General features: G+C 58.9%; 3 protein-coding genes across 5 annotated transcripts; 2 read left to right on the top strand and 1 right to left on the bottom strand.

The window, feature by feature from the left end:
- The first annotated feature begins 4,831 nt into the window (after positions 1-4,831).
- On the top strand, positions 4,832-11,451 carry CCDC102A (coiled-coil domain containing 102A). Of its 2 annotated transcripts, none has more exons than XM_030282430.4 (9): positions 4,832-4,918; positions 6,496-7,062; positions 8,107-8,309; positions 8,425-8,533; positions 8,776-8,892; positions 8,973-9,182; positions 9,437-9,607; positions 9,799-9,902; positions 10,928-11,451. In XM_030282430.4, exons 2-9 carry the CDS (start codon positions 6,544-6,546, stop codon positions 11,052-11,054), a joined length of 1,560 nt encoding a protein of 519 aa, XP_030138290.4. In that variant the 5' UTR covers positions 4,832-4,918; positions 6,496-6,543; the 3' UTR covers positions 11,055-11,451. The 2 variants fall into 2 exon arrangements, with proteins under 2 accessions (XP_030138290.4, XP_072790423.1); XM_072934322.1 differs by lacking the exon at positions 10,928-11,451 and adding an exon at positions 10,288-10,921.
- Positions 11,452-12,141: 690 nt separating this feature from the next.
- Positions 12,142-17,505, top strand: DOK4 (docking protein 4). Of its 2 annotated transcripts, XM_030282563.4 has the most exons (9): positions 12,142-12,266; positions 13,328-13,535; positions 14,396-14,503; positions 14,678-14,792; positions 14,889-15,008; positions 15,099-15,288; positions 15,574-15,712; positions 15,799-15,922; positions 16,016-17,505. In XM_030282563.4, exons 2-9 carry the CDS (start codon positions 13,470-13,472, stop codon positions 16,138-16,140), a joined length of 987 nt encoding a protein of 328 aa, XP_030138423.4. In that variant the 5' UTR covers positions 12,142-12,266; positions 13,328-13,469; the 3' UTR covers positions 16,141-17,505. The 2 variants fall into 2 exon arrangements, with proteins under 2 accessions (XP_030138423.4, XP_072790489.1); XM_072934388.1 differs by lacking the exon at positions 14,889-15,008.
- Positions 17,506-18,755: 1,250 nt separating this feature from the next.
- Positions 18,756-24,957, bottom strand: POLR2C (RNA polymerase II subunit C). Its single transcript, NM_001245213.1, is given in 9 exon segments — positions 18,756-19,272; positions 19,922-19,996; positions 21,976-22,144; positions 22,596-22,647; positions 23,811-23,939; positions 24,068-24,120; positions 24,228-24,296; positions 24,517-24,566; positions 24,751-24,957. Coding segments are annotated over 9 exon segments (828 nt in total). The 5' UTR covers positions 24,837-24,957; the 3' UTR covers positions 18,756-19,127.
- Positions 24,958-24,963: the final 6 nt, after the last annotated feature.

Here is a 24,963-nt window from a genome sequence, read left to right as displayed (position 1 = left end):
CCAGGCGCTGCCAGCCCCACTGCCCAGCCGTGCCAGGGTGCCCAGACCCACTCAAAGCCTCTTGGGTGTTGCCAGCAAAATGCCACCATAAACAGGGCTCAGCCCAGCTGCGGTGGATGGAGGAGGAGGAGGATGAGGAAGCAGAAAGGGGCTGGTGGAAGGGGATGCCCCTAGATCTCTCATCCAAATCTAGTGAGCAATGCCAGGACAGCCTTGGGAATCTCGAGGGTGGTGATGCTGGGGGAGTGCCTCAGCTACCTGTGAGCAGTTGCGGGTGCTCCTGCTTCTCCCTTGCTGCTGCCCCACCTCCCTCAGCCTTCCTCCTGGAAAAACATCCGGTGGGGAGGTGGGTCCACCCCACCCCACCTCGGGATTTCTCCCTCAACGATAACAGCGACACAAGGCAGTAAAACCTGAACCCGTAGGCACAGCAACAAACCCGGATTATTTGTTTAGGCTCGGCTTTGCAAATAAACCCCCGATGATGTCAGGGAAGTCTGGGGGAAAATTGGTCCCTGCAGGTGTCTGCACAAGCAGCAGGTGAGGATGCTCCCGTGGGATGCACTAACTAGGCTCATCAGCTCTCCAGCAGACAAGTCCCAAAGGCAGATCCCAAAATGGTCTTCTCCAAACCTTCCATTTCCCATGTGGATATAGTGTCTTTCCTAGCTGCTTGTTTTCCCAAAATCTGTAGCATTTGCTGTAATTCCACAGCTTTGATCCTGGAGCCAAGGCTGGCTCTGAAGGCACCGTGGTGCCACCAACCTTCCTCTCCTGGGGAGAAAAGATGGTACAACCCCTCCAGCAGCCCGGGCCTGGCCTCCTGCCAGGTAAGGTGCCCAGAAATGGCAGCATTTCTCCTTGAGAAGATTACAGGGCCCGGGCCCTCTCATGCCCATGCCCAGGTGCTGGATGGAGCCAGACCTGGCACCGTGGCACTGGTGGGGTGGGAAGCTCAATCCCAACCCGTGCTCCTTGAGGGCCTGGGGAGTGCTCCAGCCCTGCTCCTGGTGCGGCAGGGTGGGAAAAGGTGACCCCTGGGCACCAGCAGTGGGCTCAGCTACCCAAGAACCAGCATGTCCCACCAGTCCCCAAAAGGTGTATCCCCCTGGGGACCACCCAGGGGTGCTGTGTCCCCGCTGCCAGGAGGAAACCACCGAGTGGTTGTTTTCCAAGTGCCACCAGATGCTGTGTGCTCACACCACAAACCCCGAAATGTGCAGATGGGGAGATGGCGCTGTTGAGGCAGGACGGGAATGAGAAGGCTGACCAGAAGGCTGCTGAGAGTAAAACTCCGATTTATTCAAAATACACCGCTCTTTTATACAGAGCTCCGTGAGGACCAACTCCATTGGTTCTGAAGTGAAAACAACCCACATTGGTGCTAAGTGCTTGACACACAGTGATAGAACTTAACTATAAACAATGTGAAAAACAAGAGAGATAAAGAATTATTAACATTCTTCTCCAGCTCTTCTGCTTCTGCCTGGCTAGAAACTCTCATTTCTCTCTTTGACTGAATCTGAGTCCCACAGGGAGAAAGGGCACGCAAAGCGCTGGGATGTGGCTCTGCCACGGTGGGGCTCATGGAGGAGAGGCGGGCACTTGGCACCCCACCAAACCCGCAGGCTCTCAGTGAATAGCCGAAATCACCGCCGGAGCAGTGAGCCATGCACAGCTCATCCCCGCCCGGTGACACCGGGGGCACCGCGGGCCCGGCGGGCGGCAGGGAGGGGACGCAGAGCCCCGGGCCTTTGTCCGGGATGCCGGCAGCCCTGACGGGAACGCTCGGCGCTGGCTGCCCTTTGTGCCTGGAACAAAGAACAACAGCGAGAGGCTTCCTTCGCTGTCCAGAAGCGGGAAGGAGCCAGAAAGGGAAAGGTCACTCGGCAGAGATGGGCAGTGTGGCCGGTGGTGCTCGGTCCCCGCCACCGGGCCAGAAACGGGCAGCACCAGCTAATGGCACCTCTCTGGCTCACCCTGCAGGTACAAGCGTGGGGACAGTGGGGACCCAGATGTCACCACAGGCGGATTTGCCATGCTGCGATGCTGGTCTGCATTCCAGCAGGCGGAGTGGGATGTCCAGCTCCAAAACCTCAGGCATCAGGAGAGGAAAAACCCCGCTAACATTTCCAGGTGATGTCCGGTTAATGCGGATGCACCACGGGCTCAGGACCGACTCGCTGCCCCCAGCTGATGGATTTAATCCCTGCAATTTGTCCTGGCTATTTATTTCCTCAGGCTGGATTGCTTCAACTCCAAAAGTGTTTGGTCACCTTGAGGAGTTTTGCTTGGCGTCTGCCTTCCTCAGTGAGAGCGGGAGGAAAGCCGAGTATCAGTTCACTTACTCACTTCCCATCCTCTCCTCCACCCAAACTCGTCTGCCCGATACCAAGACAAAGCCGTGCTCACCCTTTTTCCCACCGCCCCAGGGCTGCAGGTGGGCTCCATCCCTCTGCTGGATTTGGGGCGAGAGGGAGGGCTTCTAGTGTGATGCTGTCGTGCGTGAAAACCCAGGGTCCGGGTGGTTTGGGGATGCCACAGCCTTACAGCCACTCCTGGCAGCCTGCAGCCGTGCTGGCACCAAACGGATTTGGGGGATGCAGCCGGAGATCTCCCGCTTTTGACCGTGCCTTGAGAGATGCGCAGCGGCAGCTCCTCAAGGGGGCTCAGAGGTCCCCTCCCGTTTGTCAGGGGACACTTGGGCACCGCTCACCGGCACCGCATCGCCCCCGGCCGTCCCTGCGCGTTCATATCCCCGATCTGGGACCATTCTTGCGATCCTTGTGCCATCTAGTGGGACCTGCCCCAAGCACACGGCGGGGTGTCCAGCGGCAGCAGAGCCCGGCCAGAGCTCACCCGGCAGCAGAGGAGACCCACAGGGGCAATCCAAAAGCGCTTCCAAAGAGAAGCAGACCACCCTTTAGCTGGTCGCTAACAGAGAGAGCACGGGCAGGGGGGCAGTCCCCAGGAGACACAGAACACAGCGGTCCTGAGCTGCAGCCCCCCAGCAGCAGCTCCCACCGCCCGGAGATTCGGCTTTTAGCCCCGGTGCTGTGCCCGGACCGCCCGGGATGCCCGCGGTGCAGCTGTGCCTGGCACCCGGCTGTGTCTGCAGTCCACACCATGCCCAGCGTGCCTGGGAAATGTGGTGTGCCAGGGAATCTGGGGTGCACAGGGCGCTGATCTCCGCTCTCTGTGAAAGGACACAGGAGATGGAATGAGTTGCTTCAGGGAAAGTTTAGTTTGGACATTCGGAAAAGGCTTTTCACAGAGAAGGTGGTCAGATAGAGGGACGGGATCCCTACAGAAGAGGTCATGGCATCGAGCCTGGCAGAGTTAAGGAGCGTCTGGACCATGTTCTTAGTCACATGGTTTGCTTTCAGATTTTCCTGCAAGGAGCAGGGAGGTGGACTCAGGGTTTCTTATGTGTCCCTTCGAGCTCAAGACAGTCTGATCCTGTGATACCACAGTTTGATGCTATTGCCAGGATGGAGCCAGCATATTCCATGACATTCCCAGTGACCACAGCACAGCTCTCCAGCAATGCCAGCTGGCCTAGCTGAGGGAACAAAGGTCTTTTTTTTTTACCCAAAATGGTTAGGTTTGACCTAAAAGGCTTCATTTTGTCTTCTGGGTCCAGCTGCAGGGATGTGGCCATGTGCAGAGTTGTGGGGGGCAGAGATGACTCAGCCACACCAGTGCTCACTGTGGGGCAGCAGTGCCACGCTGTGCTTGCCCAGCGCCTGCAGCCACTCGTGCAACATTTCTGGGGCTCAGTTCATGACATAGGGCAACCATCTGCTTCAGTCTGACCTATCCCAAATGGATGCTCCTGGGGAACAGATTTAAGGGGGCCTGCTGGCCAGGCTGGAAACCCAGAATTAGAGGAGAAGGGCACCAGGATGATGATGCTTGGACCGAAGAAGTGGGTCACTGGCCACATCTTTAGGTGTTGCGCCCCAGACCAAGGAGGTTTGATATTTGCAAGGGTAAACCCCACAAATCCCAGGATGCTGCAATGCATCCTCGAGCCTGCTGGTGTCACCAAGACACGCATGTCCAAGCAAACAGTAAAGACACGCTTGGAAAAAACTTTGCCGGTTTTAGTGCCGGGAGCGGGTTAAAGCCGCAACCACGCACCCACAGCTCGGGCCAAAACGCCTGCAAAATCGCTTCACCGGCTGCAAGAGACGGCGCCGATTCCCCTGGCACAAAACGCTGGGATAGGGGCGTAGGAGAGCAAAGCATCTCTCGCCTCCAGCTTTTTGGGGTTGTTTCCAGAAAAAAAAAAAAAAAAAAAAAAAATCCGATCTTGGAAAGAACGAGCTTTGCAGTTTTGCTTTGATTTGGTTTTCCCTGCTTCGCTCTATCCTGGGGGAAAAAAAGTTGCTGGTGTCCCATGGCATCGATTCCACGTCCCGCGGAACACAAATCCTGTTTGCCGATTTTTTTGTCTGAAAGGCATCCAGCAAAGGGAAAGAGACGGGGGCAAAATGGTGGTTTGGGGTTTTGCCGCTTGGCCAGGAGGGAGCCAGCAGGGGTGTGTGTGTGCGGGGGAGGGATGCAGATGCTGCGCGGCCACCGCTCACCCGGGGGTGACCTCCGTGTCCCCACGCAGGTCCCCACGCCGCGGGGCGGACACGTGTGGGCAGCCCGGCAGCCGCCGCGGGGACGGTCCCAGCCGGGTACACGCGGGTCCGAGCCCGCAGCCCCGAGCAGCGGAACCCCACGCGTGCGGCCCCCCCGGCCGTGCCACGGGGCAGGACACGCAGCGCGGCCCGGGACCGGCCCCCGGGCGCGGGCGGGGGGCGGGAGCGGCGGCGGGAGCGGGAGGAGGAGCGGGAGGAGGAGGAGGAGACTCGGCCGCAGCGCCCCGGCCCGCACGGGCCGCCCGCACCGCCGCCGACACCGCCGGGTGAGGCACCGGGCCGGGCCGGGCCGGGCCGGGCTGGGCTGGGCCGGGCGGACGGGCGGGCGGCGGCGGCACCGGGAAACTTGCGGGAAACTTTGGCGGGGGAGGGGCCGCGCCGGGCCGGGCCGGGCCGGGCCGCGGCGGGGCGGGCGGGGCCGTGGCGAACCGGGCGGGGCCGGGCCGAGCGGTGCCTCCCGGTCGGACCGGGACGGATCCCGCCGGAGCGGAGGAATGCGGAGCTCCGCATTGGCGCCGGGCTCTGTCGCTCCCCCGCCGCGGCCCGCGGGGAGGGGGCGCGATCCGCCCGTGCCGGTGACCCACGCGTGCTTCCCGCGGGTGTTCCGGGGGTGTCCATGAGCCACGCGTGCTTCCCGCGGGTGTTCCGGGGGTGTCCATGAGCCACGCGTGCTTCCCGTGGGTGTCCCGTGGATGTCCGTGCTCCACACGTGCTCCCCGTGGTTGTTCCAGGGGTGCCCCGGGTCCACTCGTGCTCCCCGTGGGTGCTGCATGGTTGCCGGTTCTCTGCATGAGTTCCGTGGGTCTTGCGTGGGTGCTTGTGCACCATCTGTGCTCCCGTGGGCGCTGCTTGTGCCGGCTCCTGCCAATGCCTGGGTTTCCTCCAGGAGCAGCCGAGAGAGCACGGGCCTGGGCTTGCTGCTGAGTTTTAGCAAAACTTCACCATTTCAGCGAATATCACCAGAAAATTCAGTTCTTTCCCCCATGCAAATCCCAGAACTGCCATCGGCCTCTGTTCCCGCTGCTCCAGCACTGGTTCTCCCAGCCCAGCTGGATTTGGTAGCAGGTCTGGGCTGCACCGTCCCAAAAACCTGCCGGGGCTGCGGGCAGCCGCGGCTGGACCCTGTACTTATCCCATTAGGACGCAGAGCAGCCTCCCATTGAGGTTTCCTGGGGCGGTTTGCCTGCCTGGCCGCACCGGGTGTGAGATCCAGGGCGGGATGTGAGGTCCATGCCGGGATGGGGACACTCAGCACCGGCTCTTTGTTGCCGGCATCACCGGGGAGCACATCCAGCTGCTGGACACACGTCCTGCCGCCACGCCACGCCAGTCCAGCAGCCCGGCTCTCCTTCCGGAGCTGTTCCTGCTTTGCTGGCGCCGGATCCCGCCTGTAACCCGCGCTGGAGCTGCTGGGGTGCAGCTGAGTACCCCAACTCCAGCAGCAGGGATGGATTTGGAGGCTCACAGATGATGTCATCAGATGACCTCATGCAGATGACATCATGCAAATAATATGTGGATGTCTTCCCTTCATTGTGGGGCGCTGGCAGAGGTGACTGCAGGGCCAAGCTGAGGCCAGACGCCGGTGGCTGGGCTGTGGGCTGTGGGCTGTGGTCCTCATCGAGGACCTGGCTGGTGTCTTCACCGGGGATCTGGCTGGGGCCATCACTTGGCTGCCAGCTGGGGGACATTGCCAGACTCCTCACTGAGGACGTGGCTGGGGTCCATCCCAGGGATCTTACACTCAGTGTGCCGCCCCCCAAAACCAAGGACCGTGCCCCTGCCGCCCCTTCCCTCCAGCCACCCGCTGCAGTCCCCGGCTGACCCCTCGTGTCCCCCGCAGGTCCCTGGGTGCAGGACGGTGCCGGCCATGCCCTAGGGGAGCCCCGCCATGAGCCAAAGCGGGGCCTCTCGCCTGGCCGGCTCCCCGCCGCTGCCGGGGGGCTCTCTCCTGGCCCTGCTGGCCCCCGAGCCCTCCCCGTCCCCCCCCAGCGGGACCCCCTCGCCCGGGCCCCCGCCGGCGCTGCTGGAAGGGGACTGGGAAGGGCGGGAGGAGCTGCGGCTGCGGGAGCTGGAGGAGGCGCGGGCGCGGGCGGCGCAGATGGAGAAGACGATGCGGTGGTGGTCGGACTGCACGGCCAACTGGCGTGAGAAGTGGAGCAAGGTGCGAGCCGAGCGCAACCGGGCTCGGGAGGAGGTGCGGCAGCTGCGGCACCGGCTGGAGGCCCTCACCAAGGAGCTGGCCAGCCTGCGCCGCGACCGCGACCGGGAGCGGCCGGACGAGCGCCCGCCGCGCCCACCGGCACCGGCCGGCACCGGCAGCCCGCCCGCGGACGGAGCAGAGGGGGACGCCGGCCCTGAGCAAGAGCCCGTGCGGGATGTGGGCGCTGAGGTGCCCCAAAAAGCCAAGGTGGGCGTGCAGGGCTGCCCTGCGTGAGCGGCTCTTCATCCTTGTCTGCTGCCCGTGTGCACCCCCAAACCGGCACTGCCTGTCCTGTAAAGATGAGCAGTGTGGGGGGACTGCTCTCGGGCCAGACCCCTCTCAGAGCAGTACAGGGTGCTCAGACCCCTCTTGGATTAGTATGGGGGGTGTCAGACCCCTCCAAGCAGCATTTTGGGCTCAGACCCCTCTTGGAGGAGTACAGGGCATTGGGGGGATCAGATTCCTCAGAGCAGTGCCATGAGGAGATCCGGAGCCATCATAGCCCTGTGCAGTAAGATCATCTTGGCACTGGCACCAGTCCCTTTCCTGGAGCTTTCCCGTTGGAGGCACTATGCAAAAATCACTGTGCCGGTACAGGGGATGGTGGCATTGGCAGTGCTGGTGGCATCTCCCAGCCATGGCTTGATTGTCAGGGTGTCCATATGGGCTTCTGGCAGGGGTTTTGCTGAAGGAAGGAGAAGGAGGAGGAGGAAGGGGGGAGCCACACCAGAGTCACCTCAGGGGTTATCCCAGCTGCTGCAGCCATCCCTCCTCTGCTGCTGTGAGCTCTGTCACAGCACAGAAGTCACTGCTTGGGGTGCCATGCTGTGACAGTTTTGTCTACCTGACAGCACAGCTGCCAAGTGACAAATCTAATGTGGACATCCCCCACGGGCTCCACACTTGGCCCTCATGAACATCCTGTCCCCTGGAACCCCCTGCTGTTCATTTACTGTGTGCTCAGAGTGCCTGGTAGAAGGTCACCCATGTGGCAGTCCTGGGTGAGATCGGTGTCATAAATTGGTTTTAAATGTTTTGATAGCAAATTTCCAGCATGGCAAGGAGCCTGCAGCAGAGTGTGGGGACGTATGGAGCTCCCCTGGGAGGGCAAGTTCCTCTTCATCAGCCTTAGGGGATCCCTGGGGAATGGAGGGAGAGGTGCTCTTGGTTATGGGGCGAGGGCTGGGTGCTGTAGGGGCTGGGAATCCCTCTCACCCTGTCCCCTGTGCTGGGCCACCCACGGTGCCACAGGAGCTGGAGCTGATGGAAAACATCTTGGCGAGCAAGCAGGACGAGAGCTGGGAGCAGCGGGGCCCCCGGGCCTCCTTCAGCCGCCAGGAGCGGAGCCGCCTGCTCTGGGAGGACATCAGCGTCGTGGAGGAGGACGCCACCAAAGTCACCGCCCTGAAGCTGAGGCTGGATGAGTCCCAAAAAGTGCTGCTCAAGGAGAGGGAGTGAGTGCTTGGGGCATCATCCTTGCAGGGTGCCAGCTGATACCAGCCTGGTCCCCACTGGGCTGGCATGTGCCATGGGGTCCTGCAGTCTGTCACTGTCATTGCCTCTCCCCAGGGACAAGCTGGCGCTCAGCAAGAACATCGAGAAGCTGGAGGGCGAGCTCAGCCAGTGGAAGATCAAGTACGAGGAGCTCAACAAGAATAAGCAGGAGGTGATGAAGCAGGTGAGCGAGGTGCCTGGGGAGCAGAGCTGCCCCAGGGGTAGCCTGTCCCTCACAGGATGGCACACCCTGATGGACACGGTGGCCCACAGCCACTTCCCCAAGTCCAGGTTGCTTGTTAGGGGTCTTCATTAGTACTGTTGATGCAGTGGTTCCATCCATAGAGGTTGGGTGAATGGGTGTGGGCAGGGCTCAGGTGGAAGGTGGGTGTTCACAGCCCCCTTTGCTGCCATGTCCCCCCACAGCTCAATATCCTGAAGGAGATTCATCAGGACGAGCTGGGACGCATCTCCGAGGACCTGGAGGATGAGCTGGGTGCTCGCTCCAGCATGGACAAGAAACTGGCTGAACTGCGTGCAGAGGTGAGGCCAAACCCCAACGTGGGGGACAAAGGGGGCAGTGAGGGGGGTCCTGCTGCCCCATGCCCCTGCCCCTGTTCCAGATGGAGCGGCTGCAGGCAGAGAACGCGGCCGAGTGGGGCCGGCGGGAGCGGCTGGAGACGGAGAAGCTCAACCTGGAGCGGGAGAACAAGAAGCTGCGGGCGCAGATCGAGGACCTGGAGGAGGTGCTGGCTCGCAAGCGGCGCCAGACAGCCAGTGCCCTGGACACTGACCTCAAAACCATCCAGGCTGAGCTCTTCGAGAAGAACAAGGTGCCAGAGCAGTGGTGCTGTCCCCCACCACTGCATCCCTGGGTGACTGTTGTGGGGCTCAGCCTCCCCAAAGACTCCCTCAAGCCCAGATTTTGCCACCACCCTTCAATGGATGGTGGTGACCCCATCCTTGTTCCATCAGCTCCTGGGTCATGGGGTGGGGCAATGGGAGAGATCCCTGGGGAGGGAGGAGGGGACTCCCAGTGGTGGGAGTGACTGTCCCATGCTCAGCCCCCTCCCCATGCCCACCACAGGAGCTGGCCGACCTGAAGCACATCCACACCAAGCTGAAGAAGCAGTACCAGGAGAAGATGGCCGAGCTGGCCCATGCCAACCGCCGCGTGGAGCAGCACGAGGGAGAGGTGAAGAAGCTGCGCCTGAGGGTGGAGGAGCTGAAGAAGGAGCTCGCCCAAGCCGAGGATGAGGTGGGAAAGCTCATGATGATGAAGGTCAGGGAGCTGTTCTGCTCCCTACACAGCTGCTAATAGCACCATCCCATCCCATCCCATCCCATCCCATCCCATCCCATCCCATCCCATCCCATCCCATCCCATCCCATCCCATCCCATCCCATCCCATCCCATCCCATCCCATCCCATCCCATCCCGTCCCACAGCTGGATGAGGCCCACAACCAGACGCGGAAGCTGCAGCGGTCACTGGACGAGCAGACGGAGCAGAGCGAGAGCTTCCAGGTGCAGCTGGAGCATCTGCAGTCACGGTGAGCAGGGCTGGGTGAGCCATGTAGGGACCAGCCAGGATGGGATGATGGGGTGATGTTCTCCTTGCCACCATCCCTCAACCAGCGTCTGCCTGGTTGAACCCCAGGCTAAGCACGGCCAAAGTGCCTCCGACATCCTCGGAAGGGGCACAGCCATCCTCTGAGCTGTCTTCACCCCACTTTGAACTGGGTGGCGTTCACCTCCCAGTTAAACCAGCACAAGGTTGCACAGAGACCAGCACAGCTCAGTTTTGTGCTGCTTAGGGTTGCACCCACTAGTACCCACGGCCAGGGCAGGCTCCTACCATCCCACACCAGTTTGGGGAGGTGGGAGCTGAGTTTTCTTGCCCTTAAAACTTTCCCTGGCCCTGCTTTGCCTCTCCAGCAGTAAAGAGCTGAAATGGCCGTGGGATCGATGCTGTGGCTCCAGGAGGCGCTGGGGGGTGTTTATATCATCCTTTATTTTATTGGGACATCTGCATTAAATCATGGAAGCATAATGGAGGATTCATCAGCACCCCCCCAGACTCCCTGTGCGCTCAACCCTAAATAATTCATGCTTTCCAGTAAAGTGTGGTGGACTGGTTGGATCTCCCTGGATCCTTGGCCTTTGGATTTCAAATTTGATTCATAACATTTCCTTGATGAATTTTCACACAAGGGCACACCACAGGTTCCTGGGAATGGGGACCACTGGGGTTTATGAAGGTTCCTCAGTTTAGGGGGATGACATCTCTGTTCTCTGCAGCCCTGTCTGGGTCTGTGCTGCCCAGCACAGTGATGTCCAACCATGGAGGGGATTAGCCTGTGCCCCACTTGTACTGAGCACCATGCACAGCTCCCCAGCTCCATGCTGGCCCCAGGCTGCGGGGGCTCATCCTGCGCTCAGAGCCCACTGGGGCTGCAGGAAGGAAGGAATCTCTCTGGGGTGCAGCCATGCTGTAGGGGTGCAGGGGAATGGGCTCAGCTTCAGGGCCCCCCCAGGGCCGTGCTGCCACCCCCTGCCCAGCAGCTGTCCCTCGCAGGCTGCGGCGCCAGCAGAGCGCCCCGCTGTTCGGCAAGATGCGCAGCGCCCGCTTCGGCCCCGACGACGCCGGGGACGGCACCAGTGACCCCGACGAGGATGAGGACCTGCAGATCCAGGTGCCCTAGAGCCCAGGGCCAGTGCCACCGCCGCAGGACGTCCCACGTCAGCCCTCTGCATTCAAGTGCGTGTCGCCACAGGGCCCAGCTGTGCGGTGATCCTTGTAGAGATGGGGAAACTGAGGCACGGAGCGGTGGGGAGAAATTTGCTCAGAGGTGCTCCAAAACCCACTGCTTCTTGGACAGTACTGGGTGCCCCTTTGGCCACTGGCATCTCCTGGAACACTGATGTGGCCACTAAAGGCAGCATCGCTAAGCAGCCCAGGAGGAGGAAACACAGGCCAAGACAGGCACCAAGCTTGGCAGCCACAAACTGCCCACTTCTTTTTATATATATTATATATATGTATGTATTTGTATATGATTTTTTATTATAAATACAGAGCCCAGATGGGCCCAGGCTCTGGTGGTGGTGTGAGCTGCTGGTTTGTCCCCACACAGGAGTGAGGGCGGGGAGGAGACACATCAGGGAGAATTGGCATTTCTTCACCAGCCACACACGGGCCTGGATGTCACCCACTGGCATGCCTGTCCCCATGCCTGGAGACCAGCCCAGTGTGGGGGTACAGCCTGTCCCCAGCCTGTGCAGTGAAAGGAGTTCACCCAGAGGTGCTCACCCTGGGGACGTGCTCAGGTGCTGACCCAGGGGTGCAGACGTGCTCACCTGTGGGTGCTGATCACCCCAGCACAGCCCCTTCAGCCCAGCCCCCCAACACAGAGCCTTGGGGGCTTTGGAGGCGCTCAGACGCAACCTTATTAAAAATTAATAATTTGGTGAGCTAATCCCCTCGCTCTGCCTTTTAATTGATTGGATAAAAGCGCAGCTCTTTGCTGCTCATGGGGTTTTTGTAATGCACTTTTATTTCCAGCGATTATTCATATTTTTATAGCCCAACAAGTGATGCCACGGGGGTGGGGGTGCCTGGGGGCAGTTTTAGTGAGAGGCCTCACTCACAGTTTGGGGGGCACAGAGCGGGGTGAGGTGACACCTGAGCCGAGGGACGGACAAGACGCTGCTGCCGCCGCCCGTTGGTCGCTGCGGGGTGTTCACCCCAAAGCCTAACGATGGAAACCTCGTTCCAGGGCGGCCGGTTGGGCAGCCCGGGGGTGGAGGGAGGGTCCCGGGGCGGGGCCGGGCGGGGCGGGGCCGGGCGGGGCCGAGCGGCTCCGGGGCTCGCAGGACGCGGAGGCTCCGGCGGCTCCGCCGGCACCGGGAGGCCGGTAAGGCGGGGGAACCGGCGGGGGAACGGGCACGGGCGGGGCCGGTGACACCGGACGGGGCTCGACCGAGGTTTGGGGCTGACAAGTGTCGGGGGCAAACGGCCGGGAGGTGACAACGCCCGGAGGGACGTCCCGGTGGGAGACCGCGTGTGATGGGTGATGAGGGGTCGGGGGGCGCCGGGTGCGGGGGTGCCGAGGTGACAGGTCGGGGGTAGGGGGTAGGAGGTGCCCCCCAGCATCTCTGAGTTCCCTTGGGGTGTTCGTGTGCGTGGGGTGGGGTGATGGGGATGGGAAAACGGGGGGGATACTCCCCTCAGATGGAGCGCTGCCCCCCGCCTCTCTCAGAGCGCGGGCGGTCCCCAAGGTGCTGTCCCAGGCAGGTTCCCTTGGGTGCTGGGCTTTGGGGACCAGGGCGTCGCTGCTGTGGAGGAGCATCCCCGGGGATGGCCCCTTTCTGTTTCCTGGGTTACTGCTTCTACCTGGGACTGCTCCACCTGGGAAAGGAGCCTGGTCCCCACCTGGCCCCACCGGTCGGGGCTGGGGGAACCAGCGGGGACCAGGCTGAGCGAGGCCGAGCTCATGGGAGGGCTGGATAGAGGCTGGGTTACACCAGGGCTGCGAGGTTGGAAGCCGGGGTCCCTCTGGCACCCGGTGCCGGCCGGAACACCCCACACCGGAGCCGGCCTGGCCGTTCCCACTGAGCCCAGCCCGTGCCCAAGGGCCGGGGCCATGTTGCTGCCCAAACGAGCAGCCTGGGAGGGAGGAGAGGCAGTGCGAGAGGTGATGGAGACCTGTGGGCGAGGTCTGGTGTGGGTGTCCCCTCGGACACGTGTTGGAGCTGGCGGCAGGGGACTGACCACCTGGCTGTGCCACCCTGGCTCCGCCGTGCTGGCAGGGGTTAACACCGGACTGTTCCACTCGGATGGTTCAGGCAGCGAAGGGAGGAGGAAGAGGAGGAGGAGGAGGAGGAGGAGGGGAAGGAGGAGGAGGAGGACGACAAGGAGGAGGGGGAGGAGGACGAGGAAGATGTCACCCGTCGATCTGTCATTTCTCTTTTCCAGCCAGTATGGGGGACACTGCTAGCACCAAGCTGGGCCGGTGGTGAGACAGGAGGGGTAGGGAGGAAGAGGATGGAGAGGGGGGGGCGAAGGTGAAGGCAGCCCCCCCCTCCCAAAATATCCCCTACCCTATCGAGCCATCACCATGGCGACGAATTTTAACGACATCATCAAGCAGGGCTATGTGAGGATGAAGAGCAAGAAGCTGGGGGTGAGTGGGGATCTTGGGGAATGTGGAGATGTGGGGGGGAACACCCATGGATTTGGGGTGCTGGTTTTCCAGTGAGGTGATGTGGACAGGACCCTCTTGTGGCTTCTTGTGCCCCTGGTTTGGGGGTTGAATAAGCAGCCTTTTGGGGGCTGTGGTGGCAGAGGAGTGGGGGATGGCAGGGACAGGCCACTTGTTGGTACCCAAATCATCCAGCAGCCCCAGGAGTCCAACATCTGCACCGGCCGAATCCTGCACCGAGTAACACCCATTCACCTGTCCCAGGTCACCCAGGGTTTGGGGAATGTCTGTGAGCCTTCCCGTCCCTCCGTGCCTCAGTTTCTCTGCACACACAGTTTGGCATCGGGAATGCCCCACGCTGGGAGGGACTGGAGCTGCTGGGTGCAAATTAGGGTGGTGTGGGAGTGCGGCACCCATAGGTGGGGGGTCAGGGGGTTTGGTCGCCTATCTCCTTGGTTTGGAGCCGCAGCAACGAGCATGCTGGGTAATTTCATGCTAATTAGGGAGAACAAAGAGGGAGCGGGATCGAGGGGAGGGGGACATGCCTGGGGACGGTGGCCCCACCACCCTCAGAGTCAGGGAATGTAGGAGAGGGGACGGCGAAATGCCAGAACAGCGGTCCCCTTGGGAGCATTGTCTGTGTTCATTAATTAAGCTCTGTAATTAGCACTGGCAGGGGGTGGGGGCAGATGATGGCAGCCCCGGCATAGCCCCATCCCCAGCATCCCCTCCTGTCCCCAGGCCAGCAGGGTCAGCAGGGATGAGGGATGGGGACAGGGGGATGTGGGGGGCACAGGGAGCCCCTGTTGCACCGAGCAGCCGCCGCGCTCTGTGTCCGGCAGATCTACCGGCGGTGCTGGCTGGTCTTCCGCAAATCCTCCAGCAAAGGGCCCCAGCGCCTGGAGAAGTACCCGGATGAGAAGTCGGCGTGCCTGCGGGGCTGCCCCAAGGTGAGGGGGTGCACTGGAGGGGTGCCGGGGTGCTGCTTGGGGACCCGCGCCAGAGCAGGTCCTTCCTTGCCTAAATTCGCTGGGTGCGCTCCGCAGGGGGATGCGGCTGGGTCCGGGTGCTGCAGGTGTCGGGGTGTGGGAGCAGCCCTCGGTGACCCCCCAACTCCTCTGCAGGTCACCGAGATCAGCAATGTCAAGTGCATCACGCGGCTGCCCAAGGAGACCAAGAGACAGGCGGTGGCCATCGTTTTCACCGACGACTCCGCCCGGACCTTCACCTGCGACTCAGGTACGGGGCAGCGCCCAGGGGAGCCGGGCTGAGGGCGCTGGGTGGGGCACCCCGGCGTGGCCAGGGTCGCCCAGGGGCTGCCGTGGTGCGTTGCAGAGCTGGAGGCGGAGGAGTGGTACAAGACGCTGTCGGTGGAGTGCCTGGGCGCCCGCCTGAACGACATCAGCCTGGGGGAGCCCGACCTGCTGGCGCCCGGCGTGCAGTGCGAGCAGACGGGTGAGCGCGGCGGGAGTGCTCGCCCGGGGCTCCGCCCTGCTGCACCCCCCGCTGATTATTTTATTTTATGTTGTTTTTTCCCCTTTCCAGACCGGTTCAACGTGTTCCTCCTCCCCTGCCCCAACCTGGACGTCTATGGCGAGTGCAAGCTGCAGATCACCCACGAAAACATCTACCTCTGGGACACGCACAACCCCCGGGTGAAGCTGGTCTCCTGGCCCCTCTGCTCCCTGCGCCGCTACGGCCGCGACGCCACCCGCTTCACCTTCGAGGCTGGACGGTGAGGTGTCAGCCGTGCCAGGACAGGGATGGCAGCTGTGTGCCTTCCTCCAGGCAGTGGCACTGCTGGCATCACCCCAGGGCAGGCCTGAGGCTGGGCTGATGGCTGCACAGCGTGCCCAAGGCAGGCAGGGCCTGGCGCTGGGTCTGGTCCCAGATCAGCACCGTGAAGGGGACACAGGCACAGCTCTAACAGTATGGGAAGCTGTGCCAGCTGTCATCTGGGTGGGTTTTATCATCCCTTGGCTTGAAGACCTTGGTGACATCCTGTGCCCTGTCCCCACAGGATGTGTGATGCAGGAGAAGGCCTCTACACCTTCCAGACACAGGAGGGTGAGCAGATCTACCAGCGCGTGCACAGCGCCACGTTGGCCATCGCTGAGCAGCACAAGAGGGTCCTGCTGGAGATGGAGAAGAACGTCAGGGTGAGCTCCAGCTCATGCTGAGGGGGGACACAGCTGGGGAGACTCTGGGAGCCCTGTGTCACCCTCCTCCCCCCCATCCACTGCAGCTGCTGAACAAGGGCACTGAGCACTTCTCCTACCCCTGCACCCCCACGACCATGCTGCCCCGCAGCGCCTACTGGCACCACATCACTGGCTCCCAGAACATGGCTGAGTCCTCCAGCTATGCTGGTGAGTGTCCCCACCCCACACCGAGGAGATGCTGCTCCTCCAGCCCCCAGAGCTTTCCCCACCAGGTGAGCCCACCACCTGTTTTGTCCCCAGGGGAGGCGTATGCAGGCGCCCAGGCCAGCTCGGACACCGACCTCCTCAACAGGTTCATCTTGCTGAAGCCAAAGTCCTCCAAAAGCGACAAGCCTGAAGACAGGGAGCCCACATCGTCCCCATGAGCTGGTGTGGGGGGACTGTGGCAGGGGTCCCCTTTTTCTTCTCCAAGGGGTGGCAAGGACGCAGGCAGTCACCCCTCAGAATCTCCAGGAGACCGAGCTGGGGCACCTTGGTGCCAAGACCTTAAGAAACAGGCACTGGCTCACGCCCTGGTCTGGCGTTAGTGGAGGCGATGGCTGGCTCAGCCTCAACTGACTTCAAATATATATTGAATACCCGTATTGTAAGAGATATTTCCTTCTCACATGAATGCAAATGTGGTGGCTGCTGAAGAGCCCTTGGGCAGATGCCCAGAGGTTTTTGACTCTTAGGGACCCAACTGGGAGGTGAAGAGAAGTGGGTGGGGGTCAAGAAATTTGGAGTTTTCTGCATGGCAGGAAGGCTGGAGGATCACTCTGCCATGGCCATGGAGCAGCGTCAGAAGATGCAGCTGTGTCAGGCTGATGGTGCAGAGTCCCACCCCTTCTTGAAGAGCAGGGTGCTTCTGAGGACACCCTGCCATCCCTGAGCTGATTTTTGCACTTCAAGCTATTTAAACGCTCGCTGTAGAATTGATATGTCTCAGGAGAAACTGGTTTTCCTTCCAAGGGGGTTGGCTGGGGTGAGCGGCCAGGCAGAGCCAAGCTCCCTGGCTTCTCCCACCCCAACACCCCTCACTCCTCCCACAGCTGTGTCCCCCTGCTATGCCCCTGGTTTATCTGCTGGTGGGCAACCATGGGACTGGTTTTGGCCAGTAGCATCTGTCTCTCAAGGGGCAGCTTTATGGATATGAGAAGCCCCAGGGCAGAGAAACCCATGCTGATGGGGAGAGAGCCACATTCCTCTGTGCATTCCCACAGCCCTCACTTCCTCCTCACCCACTGGAGGTGGAACTGGGCTTTATGTGCTGAACTTAAAAAGCAATTGATTTTTTCTAGTTCTCCTATTTATTGACCTCCTTTAGAAGGGCTATCTTTTTATTGCCGTGCAAACCTTGGTGTTTCTTTGGAGTCTTCTTTCTGTCTGGGTTGGATGCTTGGTGGTTTTATTTCTGCCCTTTAAAGCTCCAGGTCCATGTGTTGGGCACAGGGAGTGTTGTGATGTGGGAATCTGTGGTCTGTAAATACTGTGTTTCAGGGTGGCGTAGCTTGTGGCTGAGGGGACATGGGGACAGAGAAAGGCTGCTCCTCGCAGCATGGCTGGGCACAGAGGGGCTCTGGATCCTAGCACTGCCCAGCAGTGTGTCCTCCCTGGGGTGAGAGGTGGAACTTGCCCTCTTTTCCTGGCTACACACCTCATCTGGAAAAGATTTAACATTTGTTACCAAAAATGTTTGGGTTTTCTGTTTTTTAAGGAGTTGCTCAATGAATAAACAACCCTTATCCACATCCACCCTTCCTGTTTGTCTGTTCCATCCAAGAGCGCTCGGGAAGCGCAAGTGGGAGTAGTGCCTGCCAGAGAGAAAAATGCTGATGGGGGGAGATTTCCTGAGGTTCCTGGCAGCACGCTTGGCTCAGGGCTTTGTTCTGCCTCCAGCCATGGCCAAGACACTTCAAGTGAAGCCCTAAAACCACTGGGATAGGAAAAAGGATAAAGGGATTTGCCACTCTCCATCAAACAACCCTGAGTGGAACAGGATGCCAGCACCCTGCTGTCATCCTCACCTCCAGCTGCCCGTGGCTCTGGGGATATGGCAGGCCAGTGGTGGCTCCAAGTCCCCAGGTGAAGGAGTTTCAAGGCACACCATCTCCCAGCTCTCCCACAGCTGTGCCAGGTAAACTATCCAAGCCATGACTGTCTGGCAGCACTGGCCTCAAGGTAAGACAGCCGTGCCAACCAGCCAGTGATTTCTCCAGGGACAGGGACATGGGGAGCCATGCTGCAGCCAGCTCTGCCATGGCAAGGAAATGGAAGCAGCAGCCTGGTTGCAGCAGCTTTTGCCGGGAGGGGAAGGCAATGCTGACATGGGCTGCTCTCCCTAGCTCAGTGTGACCCTAGCACCACCCCCTGAACCATCCACACCAGGATGAGCACAGGGGCACACACCCTCCCTACCAGCCCCCATGGTACAGGAGCTGTGGGTCTCTCCAGAAAAATGTCACCAAGAAGATCATCCCAAGTCATGCTGGGCAGTGATGAAGGAAGAGGGATGACAAAGTGGCTTTCAGCCACTGCCAGTGGTGTCAAGGCATGGGACCTGCAGCCCAGCACACCCTGGGGGCAGTGGGCACAAAGAAAGGTATCAGCCAGGGACCATTTACTGACAGAACATGTGCCACCCAGCTCCTCAGAAAAGGGTTATACAGCACAGGGGTGGAGCCTGTTCCAGAGGATTCTGTAAGTACAGCTTTGCCTGCCTGGCCCAGCTGGGCTCCCCTGCAGTGCTTCCTTCTGCAGCATCTTGCCCACCCTGGCCTCAAACATCTGCTTTACACACAGCACTGGGTCAATGAACGACGGGCTGCCTGCGGGAGGGTGCTGCTCTCCTCAGGAGATAACGCCACCAGCAGCAATCAGCATCAGCAAGCAATGCTCCCTCCAAAGCACATCTCATTAAGTTAATGTCTATTGGAGAGAAGTAAATGATGTGACATCTCCTCCAGCAGCCTCGGATGAGCTTTCAGAGATAACAGAAAAATTTGGGGATAAGGCTTTATTCAGCACAGTAAAGAATGGACATGTAAATAAGGTAGGGTTGTGTAACAAAGGTGCACACTTCCCAATCCCAAACACCACATGGCCAAAATCCAACACCAGAACCAAAACTCCAGGATCATTTGAAGACAAAGCCTGTCCCAGCTAAAATGCTCACTGACTGATTCCCTTCCTGTTTTACCCTACACATCACAATGGCTTTCCCTGGGAAGGAGGGCCAGGGAAGAGGTACCACCAACCAAGAGGTATCACCAGCCAGGAAAGGCAGAAGGAGATGATGAGGTGGTAAAAGCCTCTCCCCAGATCTCAGCCAGGCATCACTCACAGCTCACAGTACTCTCTTGCAAGGGCCACCTCAGTTGATAGTGAGGACATCGCTCTGGATCTCGTGGCTCAGCTGTGTCTGGAGGTCGCTCAGTTTCTTCTTGAGGCCGGACAGTGCAGACAGGACGATGGTCTCAGGGCGCAGAGATCCGCAGGACTCCACGTTGTAATAAAACCTGAGGTTACAAGGCAGGGGGTTAAGTCACCATCACCTCTGCAAGGAGGTGCAAACCCAGACATCACATCATTCCAGCCCATCCACACCCACAGCAGGGAGATCTGCCTGGAATCCCAGCCACTATCATCATCATTCACCTCCCAACCAGGCAGCAGCCAGTGCTGCCCCTCTACAACCATCACACCAACACTCACTACTTCATGGGCTGCAAGAGCACTTCTGAGATTGATTTCTGTTCAGCACTGTGACCTGTGAGCCAGCAGCCCCAAGCCAGGGATTAAGGCTGGCTGAGGCACATTTGCAGTGCAAATAACACCAGCAATCAGAGCATGAGACACACACAGGTGAATGAATACCCTAAGCCAGGGTATTTCCCCTGCAGGCCTCACACTTCACTGAGTGTGCACCACCCTACCTGGCAACATGAGCTCAGGAGAACTGTCTAGTATCTCCCAGAGGGGAAAACCTGCCACATCGAGGTATATCACCACTTGACGCCAACTCCTGCCCTGCTTTTCAGGGAATGTCAGCTCCCTGGGCTGGCAATTTCAGCACAGTGTAGACACTCTTCTATTAGTGAGAGCCCATGGGATGCAGCCAGCCAGTCACCCCATCTCCCAGCTGCAGCACTGCGTTCAGCTCTCTACCTCTCTGGCTTCCCATTGGGGTCGTAGGGAGCCTGAGCATCCTCGTCGTCGATCTCCGAGTACTCACTCTTGGGCCTGGAATCAGAGAGCAGAGAGGTTACACAGAGCCCCTGCTCCAGCCTGGCCCCACAGAGCCCAGGCACCGCTTGGCCCCAGTGAGTGAGCACTGGGGCTCACGTGCAGCACACAGCAGGGTGCTCATCAACATCAAGTCACAGACATAAGCTCAGAAAGCACACATTTCACATTGCGTTCTCTGCTCCTCATTAATGCCACAGAGTCATCCAGCAGCACTGGAAGAAGGGCATCAGCCCTGCTCTGCCCAAACTCAGCAAGCCCTGTACTGTGGCTCCATCCACCTACACTGGTACAATCTGGCAGGTGCTTACAGTGAAGGGATGTTGATTCCTGAAAGGACTGTGTTTATGGAGCCTGGATGCTTTTATGGAGTAATGGACCTTGGGTTATTTTTTCTTTCTAGTTCCCACTGGGCCAGGAAAGCACTGGAGTATTCCAGCACTCAAGTCTGTGAGGCACAGTTGGCTTGGACCCAGCAGGAAAAAAATTTCCTGCACAACAGACACCACCTGCATCAGTGAGATCCATCCTGATGTCCTGCACCTCCACTCTTCTACCAAAATCACTGCAATACCTGTGCATCAGTTAGGCAAACACATCTTTCTACCTGCTGCATCCCTTGGTGTACAGAGCACCACACCAGAGAGACTGTGTGGAACCACTTAATCCATGTAAGAAAACCCAAAGCCTTGAGCTGTCTGAGAAGCCAGCACAGAAAATCCTGTACCCACCAAGGTCTCCAGCTGGCCTTCCTCTGCCCCAGAGATGCCCAGAAACACTGATCCCAGCACCCTGTAATCAGCTGCCTGAAATAAAACTCTATTTCTCAAACAAACCCTCTGCCTGTACAAACCACAGACAGATGAAGTGTTAGTGAAGGTGGGATTTCTTGTTACTTGCAGAACCACCCATTACCAAAATAGTGCAGAGGTCTCCATGACGCTGACTGTTGTTTTCATGACCCTGCTCTGCCAACAGCCTCAAAAAGCAACTAGCATGAAAAACTGAAACCAAAAATCATAGCTGGCCTTGGACAGCAGAAGGCTTTGTCTCTGTATTGTCTTCACAGCGAGTCAGATGAACTTGACTTTGTCAAGAACTGGCAGCTCCAATATCAAAACTCTTTTGGGTTTTTTCCAACTTTTACATATATTTTGCCTAGAACTTCTCAAAAACTGTTTGCTGGTGCCCTGTTTTATGCCACACCAAGTTTGTGAGCCTGCCACTGATCAGTGTTTACAGCAGCACATCCACCACCCTGCCCAGTCCCTGCTCTCAGCCTGCCCTAAAGCACCTGGTTCCTCCCTATGCTGCTGGCTCCAGAGTGCCCAGTGACAGGATGTCTGCTCGGTGATCACTGGGATATGGAGCCAGGAGCAGCTTATGTACACATTCATGAAAAGGGATGCTGAATAAAGTCTTCACCCAGGCCAAAGCAGGGGAGCAGCTTTCCAAAAGTAAAATATGTCACTTTTGGATGAGAAGCTGTGTGCAACTTCTGCAAAATGGTATTTCAGAGGAGAGGTATGGGTTAAATCACAGCCATACTGGGCTTCCTCAAGCCAAGCTGAAAAATCAGTCTTGCAACCCAACCTGCCACTCTTTGCTCTCATAGCAACTTCCTTCATCCCACATGGATCTGTTCCTTCCTCAGATCTTACTCCAACCTACAAAACACTTGCACAGGGAAGAAGAAATCAGCAAGAAGTGGTGAAAAAGGGCATGAAAGCAAGGCAAACCAGCAGTAATGGTATGTGAGGGAGGACAAAAGATGACCACAAACCAGTCCACCTGGCATGCAGCTGCCAACGAGTGAGTGGCTTTGCTACCCAACCCCAGGAGCAGAGTCTGCACAAGGGGATATGGCAGGCAGGCTTCCCATCACTTACTGAGCCACATCATCCCCAGGGCTGAAGTGTAAGTGTGGCCTGCTGGGAAACCTTCCCCAATCCCTGCAGACAGACAGCAGGACATACCACTCCTCTGGTTTGGGGTACACTGTGTGCCTCAGCGCGTTGTCGGGGTCGTACTCGAAGGCCACGCCGGCCGTGGGGTTCCACTTGGCGTGCTCCTTGCCAAAGCCCTTCTTGGCATAGGCCCGCAGCCGCAGCTCCTGCCCCTTCCGCAGCTTCACAATCAGGATGTCTGCAAAAGCACACAGGGGAGAAACGAGTGTGCTGGATCACACTCTGCAAAGGCAGATTTTTGGTGCCCAGGAAGATGCCACCAGCATCCAGGGTTGGTTTGGATTCTTAGAGGGGCTCAGCTGCAACCCCAGGACAGCTAAAGTAAAATGGAGCTGCACAGGTCCCCAAGGAACAGCCAACAACACAGCATTTCACCTCCTTGCTGTCTCTAAGCTCTCACAAGGAGAGACAGAAGCACCCTCTGACACAGGACTTCAGTTCTGGGACAATCTGAGTGGCATTAAGACAAAATGCTACCCCACTTGTGCAGTGACACCAGCTGCTCCGAAGTGTCATATTTACATTTGCCTTATGGTTACACAGCTAGTAAAGGAAGAATGAGTTCAAGGAACCTGAGAGAAAAGGGAATTTCCTTCTACAGTTCTTATCTCCAGTGACCCACCACTCACCATCCTGCTCCACGTAGTCATTGGGGTCATTGTCTCTGCTCCGAGATGTCACCTGCAGCAGTCAAACAGAACCAGGCAAATTAGGGACAAGATCAGCTTGAATGAGTGCTCCAACACAGCACATCTGCTTGGTTCCTAAAGTCACTCCCACAACTGCTAAAGATGACACACAGCACTCAGCCAAAGGCAAGTAACAGACAGCAGGCTCCAGCTAGGCTTTACCCAGGCACACACCATCACCAGGCAGCAGAAGAAGCCCAGGTTGTGGTGACATCTGGATCCACCTCAACAGTGTACTAGAACATTCTCTGTGACTCCCTTTGTCCCACTTTGGCACCACCAACCCTCCCCAAGACAACTGCACAGGAGCTGCTTGGCAGCACTGCCCTGGCCCAGGCTCCTCACACTCTGCCATGCTGTCAGCAAGGCAGAGCCTCAGGGCAGCCAAGGATTTTGGGACGAGGGGTGCAGGATGAGGCCACACTGCTTTGCACCCATCAGACAGCAAGTGAAGGACAGCAAAGCAGAGACAAGGAGGGCACTGCACACACGCTGCTCCTGCAGATAACTCCTGCTTTGCTCAACCACTGCAGTTAAAGTGGAGCTTTAGGCAATGTGAAATGTGTCTACATTCCATGTGTTTGCCACCCTGTCTCAGCAGGAGCAAGGAGGTTATCCTTGCCCTGTACTGGGCACTGGTGAGGCCACACCTTGAGTGCTGTGTCCAGTCCTGGCCCCTCAGTTTGGGAAGGACATTGAGATGCTTGAGCGCGTCCAGAGGAACACAAACCCTGTGAGGAATGGCTGAGGGAGCTGGGGGTGCTCAGCCTGGAGAAAAGGAGACTCAGGGGTGACCTTATCACTCTAGAGAGTGATAACCACTCCCTGAAAGGTGGTTGTAGTCAGGTGGGGTTGGTCTCTCTCTCCAGGCAGCACTGACAGAACCAGAGGACAGAGCCTCAAGCTGCATCAAGGGAAATACAAGTTGGATATTAGGAAAAAGTTTTTAACGGAAAGGGTGATGAAGTACTGGAATTGTCTGCCCAAGGAGGCAGTGGAATCACCATCCCTGGATGTGTTTAACAAAGACTGCATGTGGCACGGTGCCAGGGTTTAGTTGAGGTGTTGGGGCTGGGTTGGACTCTATGATCTTTAAGATCTCTTCCAACGCCATGCTTCTGTGATTCTGTGAGCGCAGAGCGGGGTGGCACTGACCGGGATGACGCGTGGGTTGTTGGAGATGAGGTCGCGAGACGTCACATGCCGGGTCTGGTCCTCATTGCAGCGAACGTCCAGCGTGAACTCCACGGAGCACTCGGGGCAGAACTCATCACACGTGCAGTCCTGGCACACACACACACACCCACACACACACATACACGTGCTTTATACAAGAAACTGCCAGAGCTTCCCATCAGAGCAAACACCCACCACCCTCAGAGTGATTCCCCACAGCATCTCGCTTGACTCACTCTGGAATATTGCATCTTATCCACAATGTCGTCACTGGTGAGCGGGATGAGACCTGTGAGAAGCAGGAAATCAGAGGAACGTCCGAGTCAGACCACAAGTGCCCCTAACCCTGATTTTGCCCAGAACACACCTTCATCTTCCTCCCCAGCCAGCACTCACCCAGCCTGTGTGCAATGAACTCATCGTGGAGCACGGAGGAGTTGGCATCTATCTGGACCCAGTCAATGGCTGCAGAAAAGAGAAAGTCACAAACTGAGAAATACTCATGTGGGGAAAAGGCAGCCTGCAAGGACACAGAAAACATTGCAGAGACACTGAGGCAGCATCTGCAGGGCACAGTAATGGGTGAACTCGGATAAGTAGAGCCAAAAGCAGAGAGGAGGTGTGGGAGAACACGGAGGGAAAGATGCCCAAGGCACTGCGACCACAAGCAAGCGAAAGGCCTCACCTATGATGGGGACCTCTGCGATGAACACTCTTCGAATGGAATTTGCCACCCTGAGGGAGGGAAACACCCGTGTGTGGGCATGAGGGAGCGTGAGGCTCAGGCCCACACAGACCTGCCGAGGCTGCTGCGGGGCTTTGCCTCAGAGACCCTGCCCGGCCGCACCCGCGGGAAGCCGGGCCCACGGGGTCGCTTCACCCCCGGGCCTGCCCCTCCCGGCCCCGCGGCGGTGCTCACGCCAGGTCCGTGTTCTCGATGATGAACTTGACGTTCTCGTCCGTCAACTCGGTGATGCGCACGGTGGGCTGGTTGGCGTACGGCATGGCGGCGCCGCCCCGCTCCCGAGCCCGCTCCCGGCCCGGCTCCCGGCCCCGCTCCCGAGCCCGCTCCCGGCCCCGCCCCGCTCCCGGCCCGGCTCCCGGCCCCGCGCCCGCCGCCCGCTCCGCCCCG

This window comes from Taeniopygia guttata, chromosome 11, assembly GCF_048771995.1.
Source record: "Taeniopygia guttata chromosome 11, bTaeGut7.mat, whole genome shotgun sequence".
Lineage (NCBI taxonomy): Eukaryota > Metazoa > Chordata > Aves > Passeriformes > Estrildidae > Taeniopygia > Taeniopygia guttata.
Note: the sequence above shows the minus strand (reverse complement) of the source record. Positions and strands in the feature narration are given on the sequence as shown.